Source organism: Dendrobates tinctorius, unplaced genomic scaffold, assembly GCF_039654945.1.
Source record: "Dendrobates tinctorius isolate UK_male_01 unplaced genomic scaffold, ASM3965494v1 ptg000035l, whole genome shotgun sequence".
Lineage (NCBI taxonomy): Eukaryota > Metazoa > Chordata > Amphibia > Anura > Dendrobatidae > Dendrobates > Dendrobates tinctorius.
This window is the reverse complement of record NW_027361703.1, coordinates 44,110,328-44,126,635: the sequence shown is the minus strand read 5'-3', so window position 1 is coordinate 44,126,635 and position 16,308 is coordinate 44,110,328. Positions and strand designations below refer to the sequence as shown.

At 42.7% G+C, this 16,308-nt stretch overlaps 1 protein-coding gene across 1 annotated transcript in view; it reads left to right on the top strand.

Annotated features, from left to right (window-relative positions):
- The window catches only part of SLC23A1 (solute carrier family 23 member 1), a 260,181-nt gene that overhangs the window by 149,805 nt on the left and 94,068 nt on the right, over window positions 1-16,308 (top strand). Inside the window, exon 8 of the mRNA XM_073573448.1 lies at window positions 2,437-2,593. Within this exon, the coding sequence (XP_073429549.1) occupies window positions 2,437-2,593 (157 nt within the window). The remainder of the gene's footprint in view (window positions 1-2,436; window positions 2,594-16,308) is intronic.

Below are 16,308 nucleotides of genomic sequence, written 5' to 3'. Positions count from 1 at the left end.
TTCTGATCTTTGACCTTTGAGGCGCATCACATGTCTTTTATGGCGCCAAGTTTGAATCGTGAATGTATAAATGTGGAGACAGCTCTCTGTACTCATATGTCAACCCCTGAAGAAGAAGTGTTATACTTCGAAACGCGTAGGGAATAAAGGGTTAATTCATTAACCTTGTTTGGCTATGGAATTTGTCTGGCAGCGCACCTAAAAGTCCAAGAATTTACTCCTAAGAACAAATTTCGTTTGACTAAGGCTGGTTTCACATTCGCGCTTTTTAAGCGCACGCACGGCCGGGGGTAGCTCCGCCCCCGAGCCGGCTCTCTGCCCGGCGTGCCCGCCCCTTCCTTGTAGCGCCGCCTCCTAGCGCACAGCGGCGCCTGCGATCGGCGCACCCTATCTTTAGCATAGGGTGCGCAGATCGTGCGCAGGCCGTGCGCTAGTTGCGCTTTGACCTGCGCTGCGCACTTTTGACGGTGCGCCGTGCGCGTCAAAATCCGAAAAGTTTGATTTTGGCGCGCACGGCGCACCGTCAAAAGTGCGCAGCGCAGGTCAAAGCGCAACTAGCGCACGGCCTGCGCACGATCTGCGCACCCTATGCTAAAGATAGGGTGCGCCGATCGCAGGCGCCGCTGTGCGCTAGGAGGCGGCGCTACAAGGAAGGGGCAGGCACGCCGGGCAGAGAGCCGGCTCGGGGGCGGAGCTACCCCCGGCCGTGCGTGCGCTTAAAAAGCGCGAATGTGAAACCAGCCTTACAATGATTTTTTTCAAATTTATTTGTTTTATTTTTTGATGGGTTTTTAGTGCATGTCTTGCTGCGGTTTTGGCATGCTAGATTTGTCTCTTGTGAATGCTGATAAAGTATAGTGTTGGAAAAAAGTCCTATTCCTATAAATTATATTTTAGCATAAAAAACGCAGCAAAACATGATACCTGCATTTTTTCAGAATTTTTTTCACCACCCGTTCAAGTCAATGGGTGAAAAACGCTGAAAAAAACTGAAAAAATGCTGAAAGAAGTGACTTGCCCAATGTCCAAGACACCATGCAAAGCACAAAATACGGATGACAAAAAAGTGTGTGCATGAAATTTCAGAAATCTCATAGGCTTTGCTGGTACTGTAAAAAGCAGTTGAAAATTAGCATAAAAAACACATTAAAAAAATGCAGCAAAATGCCTAGTGTGAACTTAGCCTTAGACGGTAATGTGGACTTCAATATTAACCTCTTTCCAACATTGGGCGTGATAGTATGCCTATGTCGGACTCCACATGTTTGGTGCTGGCTCTTACGCTGACCCTGCACCTTTCTGGGCACATGACAGCTGATCTATACAGCTGACATGTGCCTGCAACAGCCATGGGTGGAATCGCGATCCACCTGCAGCTGTTAACCAGTTAGATGCTGCTGTCAATCTATGACAGTGGCATTGAACTCACGCTTACTGGAAGCGAATCGCTAATCCTTCCCATAGGTGACCCCATCACATGATCGTGGTCACCGATGGGAGGGCATGAGAACCAGAGGTCTGCAGCAGACCTCTATTGTTGTCATTGCCAGATTAATATGTGTGCTGCCCTGTGGTCGGCGCTCATAGCAAGTGAGCATTTCTGCTATACACAGGCGATCTTATCATAGCCTGTGTGTAGCAGAGGAGATCAAAGAATTGCAGCTTCTAATCTCCCATGGAGACTATTGAAGCATGCAAAAAATAAAAAAAAAATGTTTTCAAAAATATTAAAAAATAAAAAAATATAAAAGATGAAATCACCCCCCCTTCACCCCATTCAAAATTAAACAATAAAAGAAATCAAATATACACATATTTGGTATCGCTGCATTCAGAATCGCCCGATCTATCAATATAAATAATAGTTAACCCATTCGCTAAATGGCGTAACGAGGAAAAAATTCAAAGCACCAGAATTAAGTTTTTTTGGTCGTCGCTACATTGCATTAAAATGCAATAACGGGCATTGAAAATATCGCATCTGCACCAAAATGGTAACAATAAAATCATCAGTGTGCAAAAAATAAGCCCTCACCCAGCGCCAGATCACAAAAAATGGACTGTAGTATTGCACTTTTTTGCAATTTCACTGCACTTTGAATTTTTTTTCCCGCTTTACAGTACACTATATACTAAAACCAATGGTGTTGTTCAAAAGTACAACTTGTCCCGCAAAAAACAAGCCCTTACATGGCCATATTGACCGAAAAACCAAAAAAAAGTTATGGCTCTGGAAAGAAGGGGAGCAAAAAACAGAAATTCAAAAGCTGAAGTACCCCTGGTCGTTAAGGGGTTAAACTATTCTTATTTGTTTTACCTATACATTTATGTTATACAAATTTATTTCAATATAATATTTTCATTTTGTGTCAATTAGTTTCAAGATATTTTTAGGTGAAATTTTTTTCGATCATTTCTATATTTTTTTTCTTTCAGATTATTATGGCTATAATGTTATCATGGCTGTTATGCTATATTTTGACCCTGACTGATGTGTTCCCATCAGATAGCAAAGCATACGGATTTAAAGCAAGGACGGATGCAAGAGGGGAGATATTGTCCAGTTCTCCATGGTTCCGTTTTCCATACCCATGTATGTATGTTTGACATTACAAGCTGGATCACCTTTTCTTGCAACACTGTTTTGTGTCATTTCTGTGTTATACTGTCCTGCTTTCCTTTATAACTTGGCGTTACCATTCGTACTATGGATAGGGTAACACTGGCACCACTGATTGAACAGTGTCAGAGTGAAGCAGTTACAGTTCCATTGATCATGGCATCCACTTGTTAACCTATTCATACATTTATATTAACCCCTTAATGACCTTTGACATATATTGCCTTTGATGTGGGCTCACAGCAAACCAAGACCACATCTTTCCCTGCACATGATGATTTATTCATTCAGCTATCATGTGCCTTCAACAGCCACGACTGTTAACCAGTTAAATCCCACTGTCAATCACTGACAGCGGGATTTAACACTCTCCAGCTGTAAGCACGTCATTCAGTGCTCCGATCAGCGCCCCTGTCATGTGATTGTGGGGCGCCGATGGGTTGTCACGACAGCCAGGGGTCTGCCTGTCATTATGAGCTTCCTGTGAAGGCCGGCCTGTGTCTGGCATTCATAGGAGATCGTGACGTCTGCTGAAGCACTGCTATGTATGGCACAGGTGATTGCAGCTTCAAGTTTCCTAAAGAGATTATTGAACAGTAGAAAAAGTGTTTACAAATCAAATCTTTCAAGTTCAAATAGCCCAAACTTTCCCTATTAAAAATAAAACAATTAAAACTATAAAAGAATTTTAAAAAACGAAAGAAAATGGGGGGAAAAAATCAAAATGCCAAGAATTACATCTTTACATTTTTTTGGCCGCCACAACATTGAAACAGAAAGTGATCAGAATATAACATCAACTAAAAAAATAGTATCATTAAAATCATCAGCTCAGGGCGCAAAACATAAGCCCTCACACAGCCAAAAAAAATTAAAACTCTACAAATCTCAGAAAATGGCAAAAGTGATTTTTTTTATTTTTTTTTTTTTACAAATTTCAAAAATTTTTGTCATCACTTAAATAAAAAAAAATCTATGCATGTTTGGTATCTGCGCACTCACACTGACATGGAGAATCATATTGCCATGACAGTTTAATCATATACTCAGGGCTTTTTTTGTAAAAAAATATTTGCCGGTACGCATTTCTGATTAATTTCTCATTATTCAGTACTGTAGCCTGTACGCTAATTTCAATCAAAAACTATGTAATTCAGATTGCAAAAGAAGAATAAAAAAAATGACTAATACTGTACAAATGTTTTTTTTCACTTGCAAAATATGGTTTTCGTATTCCTTAACCGATTTATCTAGGCTGTATTCTATAAGAAACGCCAACTTTCAACCAAATTTTCATCAGCCACGACGTCTCGAGTTCATTCTTTACTGTTTCTGTCAATGGCTGATCGCCGACCTTGAAGTATCCAAGAGTCAACGTACTTCGTTGGATCAAACAGCTTCAAAGGTGGCCCAACTAACCTGACAAAAAGCAGCGAAGAAATAGTCTTTGTCAGCAACGATGCACCGCCCGAGAAATAGTGCGTTATTTTATCCATCTAAGACAAGTTTCACGAAAGAAAACTCAATGAACTCATACAAAACTTAATAAAACACTAATATAAACGACGTTTTAAACGAATCAAACCAAAACAGACTGGCCCCCCATCAGTGGTATACAGCCCCCTCATCAGTGGTATATAGCCCCCCATCACAGGTTACAGCCCCCCATGCTGCTGCACACCTTAAAATAATGAACCATTCATTCTTACCCTCTGCCACCGCTGCAAGTCCCTGCTTCTTCCTGCTTTCGCCGGCGTCATGTGACAGGCGCAGCAGCGATGACGTCATTGCTGCTGCGTCGGTCATAGCTGCTGCGCCGGTCATAGCTAGGTACAAGCAGGAAGAAACCCGGCACTGCCGCCCGCACTCGGACCGGAGCGTGTGGCTACATGTATTTCTATGCAGCCGCACACTCCGGTCCCAGTGCCGGCGGCAGTTCCGGGTTTTCATGCGTAAGTATGAGCCCTTAGACTATGTTCATATTGTGTTTTACCCCCACATAAGTGGCTATGTCATGGCTGACGTCTGATGCTCTAAAAAGCAGGATTTGGCATATGCTCTGAAGGTGTCATTGACTATAATGGTGCAGAAGGAGTCACAGTGCGCTTTGTCGGACATACCGTTATTTGAGGCAAGCAAAAAGACGCAGTTGATGCCCACCTCAAAAAGGCATGTACGGATGAAAATTATGTCCAACACAGCACAATAGAATGCAATCCGGTCCAAGGGGCATTCCAGGACCATGCTAGGTGACTCCTCTGCCCCGCAATCATCATTCCTCCAGACTTGATTGGCATACATGATGTCTCCTATGTCACCCACTGAGTCTGTTCAACTCTCTGCCTGTGCACAGCAGAGAATCGGAGTCACTACAATCAAGGCTCGAGGGTCGGCAATTACATACACCACAGAAGAATTATAAAAGGTATTTTCTTAGGTATGCCAGGTAGCTGCTTTCTTATAAATAGGTTGCATTAATGCTTTTAAAGACAATTTAAAGGGAAAATATCAGCAGGATTTCAAACTATTTTATATTCGCATGGACAGTCCATTTCTCCATTACTGAGAAATCATCATTTGAATTGATATGCAAATGAGACCAAATGACTTCTGTAGGTCTGAAGCCTCTGTCAGTCCAGGTCTATTCCCCACCCATCTCATCTTCTTCCTGCTTGACTGACAGCTGCTATGCTGTATGACTTATGTCAAAGGAGCAGTCAGTCAAGCAGTAGGAAGCAGTGCTGGGAATAGAGCGAGAGTGACAGAGGTTTCAAATCTACAATAGCTCTTCAGCCTCATTTGCATATCACAATTCCAATGTTGTTGTTCTGTTTGCAAAACAAAAATATGCAGTGTCTAAAACTAATCATGCGTACGTAACCTGAATTAGTTACAGATTTTTGGTGTTAAATTTTATACCTAAAATCTGCCACATATATGACATGTCTAAGCAGGGGCGAACCTAGCCTCTCTGCTGTCTGAGGCAAACTGCAAAATGGCACCCCCCTGTAGAAAATCAGTACAAATAAATTTGGTTTACTCTTTACTAGCCTAACCTGACGCACATGTAAAATACATACACTTTTAACCCCTTCCTGACATCTGACGTACTATCCCATCCACGGGACCCGGGCCCCTATGACCGGGGACGATATAGTACGTCATCGCGATCAGCGGCGCTCCCGGGGGCGCCGCTGATCGCGGACGGGTGTCAGCTGATTATCCCAGCTGAAACCCGTGACCGCCCCCGGCACGTTAACCCCTGGAAACTGGGATCAGACATGATCACAGTGTACCGGGGATTAGGGAAACATCGGCAGGGAGGGGGCTCCCTCCGTGCTTCCCTGAGACCCCCCGCAGCAGCGCGATGTGCAGCGCTGCTGCGGGGGCCTCCTTCCCTGCAAGTCCCCGGATCCAATATGGCCATAGGGGCCTTCAAGGGCCTGCAGGGAGGCGGCTTCCTCATTGCCTGCAGAGCGCAAGCATGAGGAAGCCTTGTGCAGTGCCTGTCAGATTGCTGATCTGTCACAGCGCTGTGTGACGTGTCAGATCAGCGATCTGACACATGACAGTGATGTCCCCCCCCCTGGGACAATATAATAAAGTAAAAAAAAAGTGTAAAAATAATTTATAAAAATCGGTAAATAAATAAATAAAAAAAAATATATTCCCTAATAAATTCATTTTTGGAAATAAAAAAACAAACAATAAAAGTGCACATATTTAGTACCGCCGCGCCCATAACGACCCGCCCTATAAAACTGGCTCATTAGTTAACCCCTCTAGTGATCCCCTTAAAAAATAAAAATAAAAAACAAAGCAAAAAACAGTGCTTTATTATCATACCGCCAAACAAAAAGTGCAATAACGCGCGATCAAAAAGACGCATATAAATAATCATGGTACCACTTAAAACGTCATCTTGTCCCGCAAAAAAACAAGCTGCCAAACAGCATCATTAATGAAAAAATAAAAAAGTTATAGCTCGCAGAATAAAGCTATGCAAAAATAATTATTTTTTACATAAAATTGTTTTCATTGCATAAAAGTGTCAAAACATAAAAAAGCGACATAAATGAGGTATCGCTGTAATCGTACTGACCCGAAGAATAAAACTACTTTATCAATTTTACCACATGCGGAACGGTGTAAACACACCCCCCAAAAGAAATTCATGAAATGCTGGTTTTTCTTCATTCTGTGTCACAAAAATCAGAATAAAAAGCGATCAAAAAATGTCACGTGCCCGAAAATCATACCAATAAAAACAGCAACTCGTCCCGCAAAAAATAAGACCTCACATGACTCAGTGGGTCAAAATATAGAAAAATTATAGCTCTCAAAATGTGGTGATGCAAAAACTATTTTTACAATAAAAAGAGTCTTTTAGCGTGTGACAGCTGCCAAACATAAAAACCCACCATAAATAGTAAATCAAACCCCCTTTTATCACCCCCTTAGTTAGGGAAAAATAATAAAACTAAAAAAAAAATGTATTTATTTCCATTTTCCGGTTAGGGTTAAGGTAAGGGCTAGGGTTAGGGCTGAGATTAGGGTTAGGGGTGTGTTGGGGTTAGGGTTGGAGTTAGAATTGGAGGATTTCCACTGTTTAGGCACATAAGGTGCTCTCCAAATGCAACATGGCGTCTGATCTCAATTCCAGCCAATTCTGCGTTGAAAAAGTCAAACGGTGCTCCTTCCCTTCCAAACAGTGTTTTACCCCCACATATGGGGTATCAGCCTCCTCAGGACAAATTGCAAAACAACTTTTGGGGTCCAATTTCTCCTGTTACCCTTAGGAAAATAAAAAATTGGGGGCAAAAATATCATTTTTGGGGAAAAAATATGATTTTTTTATTTTCACGCCCAGAGATTATAAACTTCTGTGAAGCACTTGGTGGTTCAAAGTGCTCACCACACATCTAGATAAGTTCATTGGGGGGTCTAGTTTCCAAAATAGGGTCACTTGTGGGGAGTTTCAACAGTTTAGGTACATCAGAGGCTCTCCAAACGCGACATGACACCCGCAGACCATTCCATCTAAGACTGCATTCCAAAACGTCACTACTTCCCTTCCAAGACCCGACGTGTGCCCATACAGTAGTTTTCTCCCACATATGGGGTATCAGTGTACTCAGGACAAATTGGACAGAAACTTTTGGGGTCCAATTTCACCTGTTACGCTTGGGAAAATAAAAAAAATTGGGGACTAAAAGAACATGTTTGTGGAAAAAATATGATTTTTTATTTTCACGCCAGGGCATTATAAACTTCTGTGAAGCACTGGAGGGTTCAAAGTCCTCACCACACATCTAGATAAGTTCCTTGGGGGGTCTAGTTTTCAAAATGGGGTCACTTGTGGGGGGTCTCAACAGTTTAGGTACATCAGAGGCTCTCCAAATGCGACATGACACCCGCAGACCATTCCATCTAAGACTGCATTCCAAAACGTCACTACTTCCCTTCCAAGACCCGACGTGTGCCCATACAGTAGTTTTCTCCAACATATGGGGTATCAGTGTACTCAGGACAAATTGGACAGCAACTTTTGGGGTCCAATTTCTCCTGCTACCCTTGGGAAAATAAAAAAAATTGGGGACTAAAAGAACATGTTTGTGGAAAAAATATGATTTTTTATTTTCACGCCAGGGCATTATAAACTTCTGTGAAGCACTGGAGGGTTCAAAGTCCTCACCACACATCTAGATAAGTTCCTTGGGTGGTCTAGTTTCCAAAATGGGGTCACTTGTGGGGGGTCTCAACAGTTTAGGTACATCAGAGGCTCTCCAAACGCGACGTGACACCCGCAAACCATTCCATCAAAATCTGCATTCCAAAATGTCACTACTTCCCTTCCAAGCCCCGACATGTGCCCATACAGTAGTTTTCTACCAGATATGGGGTATCAGCTTACTCAGGACAAATTGAACAACAACTTTAGGGGTCCAGTTTCTCCTGTTACCCTTAGGAAAATAAAAAAATTGGGGACTAAAAGATAATGTTTGTGGAAAAAATATGATTTTTTTATTTTCACACCCAGGAGTTATAAACTTCTGTGAAGTCCTTAGGGGTTCAAAGTGCTCACCACACATCTAGATAAGTTCCTTGGGGGGTCTAGTTTCCAAAATGGTGTCATTTGTGGGTGTTTCCACTGTTTAGGCACATCAGGGGCTTTCCAAACGCGGCATGGCGTCCGATCCCAATTCCAGCCAAAAAATTCAAATGCTTCCCTTCCGAGCTCTGCCATGCGCCCAAATAGGGGTTTACCCCCACATGTGGGGTATCAGCGTACTCAGGACAAACTGCACAAAAACTTTTGGGGTCCTGTTACCCTTGGGAAAATAAAAATTGGGGTGAAAAGATCATTTTTGTGGAAAAAATGTGATTTTTTTAATTTTACGGCTGTACGTTATAAACTTCTGTGAAGCCCTGGGAGGTTCAAAGTTCTCACCACACATCTAAATAAGTTCCTTGGGGGGTCTAGATTCCAAAATGGTGTCATTTGTTGGGGGTTTCCACTGTTTTGGCACATCAGGGGCTTTCTAAACGTGACATGACGTCTGATCTCAATTCCAGCCATAAAAGTCAAATGGCGCTGCTTCCCTTCCAAGCTCTGCCATGCACCCAAATAGTGGTTTACCCCCACATATGGGGTATCAGCGTACTCAGCACAAATTGCACAATAACTTTTGGGGTCATATTATCCTTGGAAAAATAAAAATTGAGGGTGAAAAGATCATTTTTGTGGAAAAAATATAATTTTTTAATTGTACGGCTGTATGTTATAAACTTCTGTGAAGCCCTTGGGAGTTCAAAGTTCTCACCACATATCTAGTTAAGTTCCTTGGGGGGTCTAGTTTCCAAAATGGGGTCACTTGTGGGGGTTTCCACTGTTTAGGCACATCAGGGGCTCTCCAAACGTAACATGGTGTCCGATCTGAATTCCAGCCAATTTTGCATTGAAAAAGTCAAACGGCGCTCCTTTCCTTCTGAGCTCTGCCATGCACCAAAACAGTGGTTCCCCCCACATATCAGGTATCACTGTACTCAGGACAAATTGCACAATATCTTTTGCATCCAATTTCTCCTGTTACCCTTGGTAAAATAAAAAAAATTGGACCTGAATTAATTTTTTGTGAAAAAAAGTTAAATGTTCATTTTTTTTTTTTTAAACATTCAAAAAATTCCTGTGACGCACCTGAAGGGTTAATAAACTTCTTGAATGTGGTTTTGAGCACCTTGAGGGGTGCAGTTTTTAGAATGGTATCACATTTGGATATTTTCTATCATATAGACCCCTCAAAGTGACTTAAAATGTGATGTGGTCCCTAAAAATAAAATGGTGTTGTAAAAATTAGAAATCGCTGGTCAACTTTTAACCCTTATAACTTCCTAACAAAAAAAAATTTGGTTCCAAAATTGTGCTGATGTAAAGTAAACATATGGGAAATGTTATTTATTAAGTTTTTTGTGTGCCATAGCTCTGTGATTTAAGGGCATAAAATTCAAAGTTGGAAAATTGCGAAATTTTCGCCAAATTTCTATTTTTTTCACAAATACACGCAAGTTATATCAATGAGATTTTACCACCAACATGAAGTCCAATATGTCACGAGAAAAAATGTCAGAATCACCGGGATCCATGGAAGCATTCCAGAGTTATGACCTCATAAAGAGACAGTGGTCAGAATTGTAAAAATTGGCCCAGTCATGAACGTGCAAACCACCCTTGGGGGTAAAGGGGTTAACATGTCTATCAATCCTGTGGTTTTCATGGGTTAAATAAGAATATATTAGAAACATCGATCTTTACACTTGTCTTCAGGGACTCAATGCCGCCTGAGGCGAAGTGATCAATTTTCTTCATTTTAGGTGTACCCCTGGCCGGGGAACAACGTTTACTGTAGCGCTTCTTCCCTGACGGCCGGCACACACAGCACACAGTTGCCACACGTATTACACACACGGACACAGATATCTCCAGTACCGGTTTTTCCAGTACTGGAAATATCAGGATGTGTGAAACCAGCCTAAAACCACATTCACACGTTCAGTGTTTGGTCAGTATTTTACATCAGTATTTGTAAGGCCAAACCAGGAGTGGGTGAGAAATCCAGAAGTGGTGACGTGTTTCTATTATACTTTTCCTCTGATCATTCCACTCCTGATTTTGCCCTACAAATACTGAGGTAAAATACTGAACCTGTGAACGTGGCCTGATAGTGTGTTTCTGTAAGGCTAGTTTCACACTAGCGTTTAAACGACGCGCGCACGGCGCCGCTAAGCCACGCCCCCTGCCGGCTCCCTGCCCGCCCCTTCCTGTTATCACCTCCTCCGAGCGCAGAGGGCTGCATGCGTTATGCGCACCCTATCTTTAGCATAGGGTGCGCAGGCCGTGCGCAACTATGAATATAGCGTGCGCTGCGCATTTCTGAATGTGCGCCATGCGCACCAAAATGCAACATGCTGCGTTCGGCGCGCACGGCGCACCTCCAAAAATGCGCAGCGCACGCTATATTCATAGTTGCGCACGGCCTGCGCACCCTATGCTAAAGATAGGGTGCGCATAACGCATGCAGCCCTCTGCGCTCGGAGGAGGCGATAACAGGAAGGGGCGGGCAGGGAGCCGGCAGGGGGCGTGGCTTAGCGGCGCCGTGCACGTGTCGTTTAAATGCTAGTGTGAAACTAGCCTTACTTCTAACTTCCCGCAGACAGAAGTTGCAGTCACAAGATGGTGCCGATAAAAGGTGAAGACGGCAGAAGGGAGTATAGAAGCAGGGTAGGGACCTTAGGTTAGAAGCACCACTCCAGGGCAGCCCCCCCAAAAAAAAACTCAAAGTGGTGCTGGTGCTTAGAGTGCAGAATCCCAGAATTAAATCTACACCAAAAATACATACCCTGGGAAACCTAACAAATACGGCAATGACCCAATAATCGGAGAAGTTTGTTAACAACAAAAAACATATATATTAAAGACAAAATGTGGAAAAACGCAGTGTTTCTGCATTTAGGACCATAGCACAGGGGGCAGACAACCTGTGTATATTGGCAGTACCAGAGTGTATGATTTGGGGCCATTTTGCTGACACAAATTACTTGTGAATAAAACTGATGATAAATCTTATAAATTAGTGCTTAGTCATAGTGTAACAAATGCTGAAAGAACAATGGAGATTCCTCCTGCTTTGTGTCGGCTCAGCACCTTCCTGGGAGCAAACATTGCCTGTGTGCACACAGATTGGGCTGCCACTAGGAATTTCGGGGCAGTGTAATTTTTGGGGCCCCCTTGAGACTCCAGCCAGGCTCCCCCCCATCCCCGCCTCCACTCCTCAAACTGTCCACAGTCCCACCGCCCTCTTGGAAAAACTGCACTACTCACCAATCACACAATAACAGTTCCCATCACCAGATCACATATATAGCCAGCAGTTTTTGTTTTGGCCAAAAGATTTCTTAAGCCGCCACCACGACAAGGTAGACTCTTTTGACCAGGCCCTACTCTACTGTAACCTATTAAACATTTGTTAAAATATCCAATACAATTTAGGTATATTATTTTTCAATTTTTAAAATGATCAATAATATCACATACAGGGGAAAAATACCTCCGCACCATGACCAAACCATATAATACCACCACATATTGACCTATAATACCATTTACAAAGGAACAAATACCACCACAAAATGTCCAGACTACATATTACCAACAAATAGAGACCTATAATACCACATACAGGGAACAAATACCACCACACCATGTCCAGACACCATATTACCACCACAGTGACCGAATAATACCACATACAAGGAACAAATACCACCACACCATGACCAGACCACATATTACCACCACATGGTGATCAAATAATACCACATACAAGGGACAACTACCACCACACCATGATCAGACCACATATTAACACCACATGGTGACGAATAATACCACATACAAGTGACAACTACTACTACACCATGACCAGACCACATATTACCACCACATAGTGACCAAATAATACCACACCATGACCAGACATCATATTACCACAACAGTGACTGAATAATATCACATACAAGGAACAAATGCCACCACACCATATCCAGACACCATATTACCACCACAGGGACTGAATAATGCCACATACAAGGAACAAATACCACCACACCATGTCCAGTCAACATATTACCACCACAGTGACCAAATAATACCACATACAAGGAACAAATACCACCATACCATGACCAGACCACATATTACCACCACATGGTGACCAAATATTAGCACATACAAGGAACAAATATCACCACAACATGGCCGAACAACATATTACCACCACATAATGACTGAATACTACAATACTGATCATTAACAAAAAAACACAATACTAATATCACCTTAAGTGCCATTATACAAAGGAGATCTGTACTTAGTATGCAGTGTCTGTGTACAGGTAATACAGTGATCACCGGTGACATTATACACAAGAGCTCTATATATAATGTCAGTGTACAGGTAATACAGTGATCACCGGTGACATTATACACAGGAGCTCTGTATATGTATAAGTAATACAGTGATCACCGGTGACATTATACACCGGACCGCTGTATATAATATGCAGTGTATAGTGTCAGTGTACTGGTAACACTAACTCACCAGTGACGTCTCTAGGTGAAGCCTTTCATCTTTGCTTTTCATCTTTCATTCACACAGACCCCCATCACTTCTTCCCGCCAGGGCTCAGCTCTGCAGGAAATAACACAGTTATCTAGAGCAGCACAGCTTGCAGAACACATTACTGAATTTTGTCCCAATTCTAAACTACACCAGATGAAGAAAAAAAGCGACAGTGTCGCTCTACATATTAACAGGACCACCTCCTCCATTTAAAACAGTATCCTCAAAAAATAATATAAATACATCACTGCAGTAATAATATCCCTTAATCTAATATATAAAGCTCAAGTGTGTGTATGTATGTGTGTATGTCCGGGATTGGCATCCGCACCGTCGCAGCTACAGCCACAAAATTTGGCACAGTCGCACGTCTGGACCCCGAGAGCGTCCTAGTCTATGTTGTGAGGCGAAATTTTAACCTTGCGCGTTCCAATTCACCAAACAATTTTGCACCTATCTACATAATGGGGAAAGTGTGTGTGTATCAAGCCCCGCCCCTCATTATGATGTCATAATGGTTGCCATGGCAACGCTGATGTCATCATAGGTTGCAAGCCCCACCGCTCATTATGATGTCATAATGGTTGACTATGCGATGGAGGATGTGTGATGGGTACATGGGCACTAGACTATGGGATGGAGGATATGTATGATGGGTATATTGGCACGGGACTATGGGATGGAGGATGTGTGATTGGTATATGGGCACTGGACTATGGGATGGAGGATGTGTGATGGGTATATGGGCACTGGACTATGGGATGGAGGATATGTATGACGGGTATATGGGCACGGGACTAATGGATGGAGGATATGTATGATGGGTATATGGGCACTGGACTATGGGATGGAGGATGTGTGATGGGTATATGGGCACTGGACTATGGGATGGAGGATATGTATGACGGGTATATGGGCACGGGACTATGGGATGGAGGATATGTATGATGGGTATATGGGCACGGGACTATGGGATGGCGGATGTATGATGGGTATATGGGCACGGGACTATGGGATGGAGGATATGTATGATGGGTATATGGGCATGGGACTATGAGATGAAGGATGTGTGATGTGTATATGGGCACTCGACTATGGGATGGCGAATATGTATGATGGGTATATGGGCATGGGACTATGGGATGGAGGATGTGTGATGGGTATATGGGCATGGGACTATGGGATGGAGGATGTGTGATGGGTATATGGGCACTCGACTATGGGATGGAGGATATGTATGATGGGTATATGGGCACGGGCCTATGGGATCGTGGATATGTATGATAGGTATATGGGCACGGGACTATGGGATGGAGGATAATTATAATTTGCTATAACTAACCACAGTTAGTTACTATGCCCGGGCAGCGCCGGGCTCTTCAGCTAGTCAGCATATAAAGCCGGAATAGAACAATCCACTAAATATATTATCTGTGTAGCAAGGTGGATATTAAAACTTGACCTTTATTAGGTAAAATTGTAAAAAGCCAAATTAGTCAAACAACAAAAACAAAGGGGTCCAACAGTGAAGGAAGTGCCCTATAACCAACGAACAAAAAAAGGGGGGGGGGGAATTGTTAAAAAGGTACTACTGGCCTCTCAGATCCTCAATGTTAATCTGACCTGATAGCAAAATGACTATGTCCGCGCTGTTGGAGGATGGATCTGAAGCATTCCCTGAAGTGCCTCCGTGGTTACGTCACAATCTCCTCCCGAAATTACGTCATTTCCGGTCAGCTTCCAGCACATCACTTCCGGTGAATCTGCCCAGAGTGAGGAAAAGGGTATTGCAGGCCATAAACGGCCCACAGGCCAGAGATTCCCCATCCCCGCATTAAAAGGATAAAAACTTTGAGGAGGTGCTTCTTTAACTTAATGGGGGTTTCCCACTAATAATGTTCATTTTAATCAATAGATCTTGGAATAATAATCGTTTCCACAATTGGATGTGTTAAAAAATGTTTCTATGCTGAGATAATCTTATAAATGTGCCCCTGCTATGAACTGTATAATGCCATATCTTATGAATATGTCATAAATGTATGAGATGGGGATAACCTTCTAAGCTGCTGATCCATGATGTAGCTGTTGGTCTTACTCTGCATTTTCTCAATATCAACAAGGCAATTATAAAAAATATCCCCCAGCATCAAACAATAAATAATGCAGATGTTAAAAGGTGTTGGAATATATTTTGTGCAACAACGCCATTACTGTCTGACTGTTTAATTACTAGATTTGTATGCTGTTCATAAAGTTTAAAAAAAAACTCCCAGGTATCCACAAAGGGATAACATATGACTGTATATCCTGTTTTTCCTCTGTCTGTGTATGAGATAAGCAGCCTGCTGTGGATCCTGCACAGATAGAGACACAAAAATGATTTATTCCTGATCTATTAAAGGGAATCTGTCACCTATTTTTTGGTATGTAAAATGTGGCCATTACAGAATGCTGTAGATAAGCCCCCGATGTAACCTGAAAGATAAGAAAAACAAGTTATATTATACTCACCCAGGGGCGGTCCAGGTCCCGGTTCAGGTCCGGAGGGTGTCACAGTCCAATCCGGCGCCTCCCATCTTCTAGCTATGACGTCCTCTTCTTTGCTTCCCGTTGCAGGTCCGGCGCAGATGCACTGCTCTTCCCTGTTGAGGGCAGAGAAGAGTACTGCAGTGCGCAGTCGCAGAAGGAGTAGGAGACAACTACCTCCGCTGTCCAGTTTCCTCAGCACAAAGCATAAAGATCCCAATAAAGGATGTTCTCTATGTTCCCAGCTGTGAAAGCAATCTTCTGTCCGTAAACAGCTGCATCATCACAAAAAAAGGTCACACTCTTGCAGAAGGAAAAATCCAAGTTGAACTTTATCAGCTAAAATGCAAAGAAAGAGTATACAGTGCTAGACAAGATCTGCATAAAAACTGTATGCAGGTATGGCACAGAGACCCAGAAGCAGAAAGGAAGCTAGCTGAACTTGCAAATGGTATTGAAATCAACCAATGTAGTCAAATGA